This window comes from Vigna radiata, chromosome 6 (genome assembly GCF_000741045.1).
Source record: "Vigna radiata var. radiata cultivar VC1973A chromosome 6, Vradiata_ver6, whole genome shotgun sequence".
NCBI lineage: Eukaryota > Viridiplantae > Streptophyta > Magnoliopsida > Fabales > Fabaceae > Vigna > Vigna radiata.
Genome location: NC_028356.1, coordinates 2,096,225 through 2,103,481, shown reverse-complemented (window position 1 = coordinate 2,103,481; position 7,257 = coordinate 2,096,225). Strand labels below are relative to the sequence as shown.

General features: G+C 28.4%; 1 protein-coding gene and 1 long non-coding RNA gene across 5 annotated transcripts in view; one reads left to right on the top strand and one right to left on the bottom strand.

The window, feature by feature from the left end:
* The window catches only part of LOC106763874 (agamous-like MADS-box protein AGL5), a 5,316-nt gene extending 4,445 nt beyond the window's left edge, over positions 1-871 (bottom strand). For 2 of the 4 annotated variants that reach the window (XM_014648038.2, XM_022781850.1), the window contains exon 1: positions 198-697. In XM_014648038.2, the coding sequence (XP_014503524.1) occupies positions 198-427 (230 nt within the window). In that variant the 5' untranslated portion in view covers positions 428-697. The other 2 variants (XM_014648039.2, XM_014648040.2) reach the window with 2 other exon arrangements.
* A 4,287-nt stretch (positions 872-5,158) lies between these two features.
* Positions 5,159-7,124, top strand: LOC106764545. Its single transcript, XR_001375933.2, has 3 exons — positions 5,159-5,592; positions 6,218-6,352; positions 6,740-7,124. It is a non-coding gene; the product is annotated as an uncharacterized LOC106764545 (long non-coding RNA).
* Positions 7,125-7,257: the final 133 nt, after the last annotated feature.

The following is a 7,257-nucleotide window of genomic DNA, read 5'->3' as shown; positions in this document are numbered from 1 at the left end:
TATATATATATATATATATATATATATATATATATATATATATATAACAGCAGAAAAGAAAAGAAAAGAATATAGGCAGAAGGTCTTAAATAATGACGCCATAAATGAGAGAGAACGTTTTAAGATAGTTGTGTGAAGATTGTTATGATATATGAAATGAGAGTGACAGAGAGGAAGATGATTAAAAGAATTTGAACCTGTTGTTTGCATACTCATAAAGGCGTCCACGGCTTGAGAAGACAACAAGAGCAACTTCGGCATCACAGAGAACAGACAATTCATAAGCCTTCTTGAGCAACCCGTTGCGACGTTTGCAGAAGGTAACTTGGCGATTGGTGGTGTTCTCGATCCGCTTGATCTCTATTTTCCCTCTTCCACTTTTCTTCTGAGAACACCCTTCTGATATTGCTTCGTTCGGAAACTCCATATCTCCCTCGCTGCAACACTAGAAACTTATATATATATATATAGTCAGAAAAGAAAAAATAAAACACCAAAAGTAGATATTTTTCCCTTTGGGTCACTTCAAGAATGGATAAGCAAAGAAGCTTCGAAAGAAATGGTCATTAAGCTTGATGATTTGTACTGAACATATAATATTAAGTTTGTTGTCCCTAAGACGAACATAATATATAATAATGAAAGACAGAATGGAGAGAAAGAAAGGGTGTGTTTGAAAGTAGATGGTAGGTAGGTGTTGTACCTATGCAATGAGAAGAGCAGTATTTATGGTAGAAGTGAAGAGAAAAAGGATGGAAAATATGGAAGTGGGTTAGCCTAGGAGAGAGGTATTTATGGAGTGAAAATAGAGGATGGAAGTGATTGAGAACACTGAAAATAGTAATTGGGTGAGGGGTTATGTGTGATGTTTGGAGAATAAAAGAAAGGAAAAAGTCTTTTTAATAACTTTTTTTGACAACTTTTTAACAACGCATACGTGATAATTTGTGATTGATCTGTTTTAAATATTTTTTTAGAATAAATTCAAACATACCAATAGCATGATAACATATATCCTGTTGTCAAAAAATTGTTAAAAAAGAATTGTTAAAATATGATTGTTGAGAAAGGAGGTTGAGAAGAGAAGGGATTCAGCTGTTGAATGTATGAAGTTTTGATATATGTATGGGAAAAAGGTTAAGGGGGACAATGAAAGTGTCTTTTTGAAAGTGACTTTGTATGAGGTGGGGTTTCATTATTCATGGCCTATGAGAGGGACGTCAACGTAAGTTTGCACGCAAAAACTTGGAACCCTTTGATTTTTTTAGGTATTCCTTCAGGTTGCTTCTTGGATTTTGAGTTTTGGCATTTTATCCACATAGAATCTACACACAAGAGATGAAAACATTATTAGAATCGACAAAGAATAACAATAGTTTTTAAATCAAAGTAAAGTCTTCTACAATTCTGCGAATTTATAGTAGTATGGTCATAGTCAATGATATTGATTATGTGAACACTTAATTCAACATTTCTTCTATTTTTTCGTGAATTTTAGTATTATTCTTTTATATCACCAATTTCAAAATGGTTCCTCTAATTATTAATTGAACGTGACTTTAAAAATAAGTTTCGATACCCTTCCATGTGAAATAAATAAAAATATGTTGGGGAAGATTCGACACATACATGGTAATATATTCTCTGTTTTGGGCCAAAACTTTACGGTTTTGCTTTTGGTACCACTCTAAAAGACCTCTTACCATTGGAGATATCTATGTGTATATAAACTCTTAACCAGTCTTTCTTTCACTCAATGTGAGACTTTCTTTGCACTCCAACAAAATATTCACGTGAAATAAGTAAAAAACATGTTATATATGTAATAATTTAAAAAAAAAAAATTGGCATTAGTTTGACCGTGAAACCACTAGAAAGATGAAAACTTTCTTAACCATCTGGAAGCTCTTTTTGCTACTCCTAGCCCATCCTTTAATACCTCAACCAGACCATTGAAGAACAAAAAGTCACCACCATCCGTTTTCGAGTAAAAGAAAAAATAGAAATTGAATTAAAAGATTACTGAAATTCACAAAAGAGATACATTCATAGAAACAGTGAAGAACAAAAGCTTCAATTTCCCTTCAACTCACAATTCATAGATACACTAAGAAAAATTATGATACATTACTTAAATGAAATAAAAAAAAAAGAAGAAAAACACACATTGAACTAATAATAATTGAAACTAATAACAATTTAAATTAAATATGAAAGGTGAAACTTGTGAGAATTGAATCATGGGTCTCATATTTTAATAAAATATAATGTCACATTACTTAAAATTATTGCTTATCATATCATATGTTTTGATTAGTTGTATGCAAAAATCCCTATGTTTAAAAGGATACCAAAATAATGCCCTTCCTTAATTATAAAAAAAAAAAAAAACCTATAAGTTATTAATTTGCGAGTAAAAAAATCCTAAATTTGAAAGGATGGTTGAAATTAGTAATTTTTAAAATTAATTAAATGAACTATCATTGAAATAGTAAACAACGATAAACTAAATTGATTCCTGAAATTAAAAATATAAATAACAAAATTGTAAATAAACTTGGTTCTTTTTTACTTAATCAAACGTCATAAGAAAATATACGAATTAGTATATTAAATGAGAATTCCACAAAATTAGTTGCTTATTCATTCTTTTAATATACATTAACTAGCTAGTAACGTAAAAGATAAAATTAGTTGCATATTCATTCTTTCAATATGAGAATATGAGAACATAAATTACTAGTTATAATTCCATATAAATTTCTTCAGCATTTTCATATTTGGTGGTGAGATATTTTTTTTTCAGTTTTTTTATCTTATATTATATATAATTTCGTTAATTTAATATAATGTAAAGCTTAGACTCATATTATTATATTCCTAACATTTCACTATCTAACCATTACAACAAGTTATTTCCACCATTGTTGTTGAGCCTTATATTACTTTCAAATTCTATTGGGAGAAATTTAATGAAAATATTAAGGTCATAGAACAAAAATCATGAAAAAAAAAATATAATCCTTGAAGTTTCTTCTTTAAGGACAACGTTGTTCAAACATGGAAAAGAGTTTGATGATAAGCCATTGATAAGTGCAATTATTCCTTCATACCTACTCGTGATCATAGTGTCTGAAATTGGGACATACAATCATCTTCTCCTTGAATCCATCACATGCCAGCTAATTAAAGTTCCTTCCATCTATTTATATCACCATTATACAAATTACAAATCCTTCGTTAAATATTATAGTGCTTTCATTTATGTATGGCTAAATGTAACACTATCAAAATTGGAGAATATTTTATTAAGAATTAGATTTTAAATTATTAGAATCTTAAAGTGGACAGAAGAAAAAAAAAATCGATATATAAAATATTAGTATTATACTAACAAGATATTGTCTATTTTAAGTAAAATTCTCACGTTTTTTTTACAATTTTAAAAAATCTTTTATTAAAGAAGATATCTTATATGTATATATAAATATATATTCATCTCGTTTTATTCTATATACGAAACTTTATTTGTTTATTGTAGTTATTGTTTTTGCTTTTGTTATAATACTATAAGTTAATCGTTAAGATGAACTATCAATTATTTATTGTAAAATTTAAACTCACACGAAATCAATAACAATTAAAAATATGTTTTCATAGACTTATCTAAACTTTAGAAGGCCATTTTATAATATAAAATTTGTATTATCCTTATATATATATATATATATTGGTAATGTTAAAAATGTGAATGTATATGTCCAGAAAACAAAAGCAGGCTAGTATATATATGCGTTAAGAATGAGTGGTAAAGGTAAGAAAAAGCTTTGTTTTACTCCACTTTTTGTCTTTGAATTGCCCTAAATGATTTAACTTGGTAATTGAGAGTGAAACAGTGATAGCAATTAATGCAGAACGAAGGACCACACAATGAATAACAGCAATATTGTGATGATATATAGTTGGTAGTGAAGCATAAGTCAAAATGGAATTGATAATTATTGATTAGGTGAGGGACCACACTGCAAAATACGTGAGGAGTTGAAGAAGGTGAAGATGCTATAATGATGAATGCAATAAGAAATTTTCTATTTTACAGAGAAATGAAGAGTGTAGCATGGTGGAATGATTCTGTGTGTACTGTGTAGGTACCACCAAACATCACTAATACTTTTTCATTTCCTTTCAATTCATTCACCTCACAATTAGTTGGCTATACTTCCAACATTCAAACCCTAATTCTTCTTTCTTTTTCTTTGTTTCAATCATAAAAGGAAACAATTTTTAGGTCATTTCTTTTCACAACAAGTTACGCAATTAATCTACTTCAATAGTATTTTTTGACTTTCAACACTCAAATAAATAAATAAATAAATATATATATATATATATATATATATATATATAAACACATTTTTACATTCATTTAATATATAATATTTAAAAAAAAATTAATAATAATATTAAATAAATGTAAAAAAGTTAACGTGTCACAAAATTATTTTTCATATATAAAGTACCAAGTACAAAAACAAAAGCATCTTTCTCTCTTTACACACAAAACCACAATGGTGTGATTTAAATAAAACAATCTTATCATGCAATGACGTGTTTGGTCTCAAATATAATTCTTTTATTCTCATTGAATTCCCAAACACTACCTAGTTTAAGAATTAAGAATGTTTTGTTTTATGTTTTAGTATGTGTATATATATAACCTTTATGTTTACTATTTTCCATTTATATTATTTTTAACGAATTAATTTATACAGAATATTATAAAACTACTTTGTTGTACAATGATAATTTAAAATCTCATAAACTACTCAAAGCCACTAATAATTATTATAATTTAATATATGAATAATAATAATCAAGAGAAAGTTGACTTAACATGATTCCCGTAGAGTATTTTTACAGCACTTTTTTTTTATTTCTTTTTTGCTAATTACATTCATTTTCTCTCTTTTCTTCTTATTTATTATTTTGTCGTGTGAAAGTTACACAAATATATAGTTGAAATATATATTCTCATAAGAAATAATAATGCTATTAATATACACACATTAAAAAATATAGTTTCATTTAAATCAATTTAATAATGTATCATTATACAAACCATTATTAAAGAGGAAAAAATTGTTTAACCTAAATAACAGCAGAACTTTAAGTTAAAACTAACTATAAATAAATAAACCAGCTGACTCAAATTTAATAATCTGGATAACCTTGTATGAAATAATAATATTCAACGGGCCTCCATGGTTGATTGAATCGGCCCAATAATGTTATGGGCCTATTTCGCTAGCTTCGCTCCTGTTCTTCGTTCTTCACTGCGCTTCCCTCTTCATTGGTTGTTACTGTGACTGTGATTTCTTTTTCTTCTTCTTCAGATTGTTCCAAACTTTATTTTCCATTATTGATGGCTCCTCATGTTGCGTTTTGGGTCGACGAGAAACACTCCAAGTTTCAACCATGGCTGCCACTCTAACTTCTAGATCTTCTCTCGTTTGCCTTCACCTTTACTCATTTTTATTCTTCCTCATCACCGGTTTTTCCTCATGGGTTTTCATAAAAGCTTCCAAATTTTAGGTATTAAAGTAATTTTTACAGTTATTCTGTTGCTTGTTCTGTATAAGTTTAGAGTCATTTTAGGGTAATAAGCATGCATTTTACCATGGTTGATTTATATTGTTATCTCTCTCTTCACAAAATTATTGTATCATGCACTGCTAGATCAAGCAAAAGAGTGCTTCAACAGTTTACAGAACTAACTACATTTTTCCTTTGATTGTTACTGATTTCTGACACTCTTAGTTCTTATTGTAGTTTGCCCCTTTCAGACTTATTTTGTTGAAATATTGTCTATGTTTTTATTTTGTTTTTCACTCTTAAAAGTTGTTATTTTTTCTTAGAAAGAATTAAAAATGAAAATGTTAAAAAATGAAAAAAAAAAAAAGAGTAAATGTTGTTGGTTCTTTATGTCTGCAATGTTTTCCCTGTAAATCATCAGCAATTGAGTTTTGCAAAGGCAAACCTGAAGATGTTAAACTTTGTACATTAAGGTCTGCAACTGGGATGCCCTAAGTATGCATTCATGTCACGGTTACTTGCTCTAACATTTTTATTGTAATTGAAAAGCTGCAGAATATGTTATATTGACTTTTTCAAGGTACCATTTTTTTCATATCGATGATCGATGAGCTGATTTTTTCAGGTGAAGAAATTAACTTGCTTTGGTTTACTCGTTGAAAACCAAACTAGTGGGTCGTTCTATGTTTGGTTGATTGAGCAATAGCTTCTCTGGTTCGTTATGATGACATGAAATAACATCCACCAATTTCTTACCCAGGTGAGTGTATGAGTTATGACAATGTTATGGTTGCAAACTTGTGTTTATTAATGATATTTCTGAGGACAAACCCCTGCTTATAATTCCTTAGTTTTTGTTGTATGTGTTATCATCTAATCAGAACTGGAGTTTCAGTTCATTGATCTGCATAATAAAAGATTTTGATTAAAGCATTATGCATATATTACCCCAAATGAAGCTTCAGTTCTGATAGAAGAATAACAATATCTAATAAAGCAGTAAGATTTTCTCCTATTTCCAACGTTGTGTCAGTTATTTTTCTTACCTTAACTAAACTTGGTCATTTAAAGGTGTAAAGAATCTTGTTATGCAAAATTCTGGTGAATAGATGCATGACTGATGAAAGAATCTGTGACCATTTTGCAGCAGCAACAGACCTTCATACAGATGAGGATTGAAGGTAGTTGATTCACATTCCAATGAAAAAGTGAAGAAAAGAAAGATAGTATATTGTCTGAATCCTGATTATGTGAAGTTAAAAGCGTTGAAATTTCATGCTCGAAAAACATTAAAAAAGGTAAACGCTATGAAGGGACAAAAATTACTAGTATCGAATTAATGTTGTTCGAGCATGAAATTTCAATGGTGTCAACTTTTTCTCTTTTTATCTTTGTTCTTATCTATATAGATAACGTGATTACGTATTGGGTCATGTATAACAAAAGTACAATACTCTTCTTACGCTATTAAACAAGGCTTTGGGTATAATATGAATTTAATTTATTTAAATATTAAAATTCACGCACATACAATACTATAGAACTTATTTATATTTCAAATTATATTAAATTTAAACAAAGCAATTTTGTTATGTATTAATTAGTTTTTAAATTATATCAATGTTTACTAACTTAAATCTTTTCAATAAAATCAATTTAACAAAC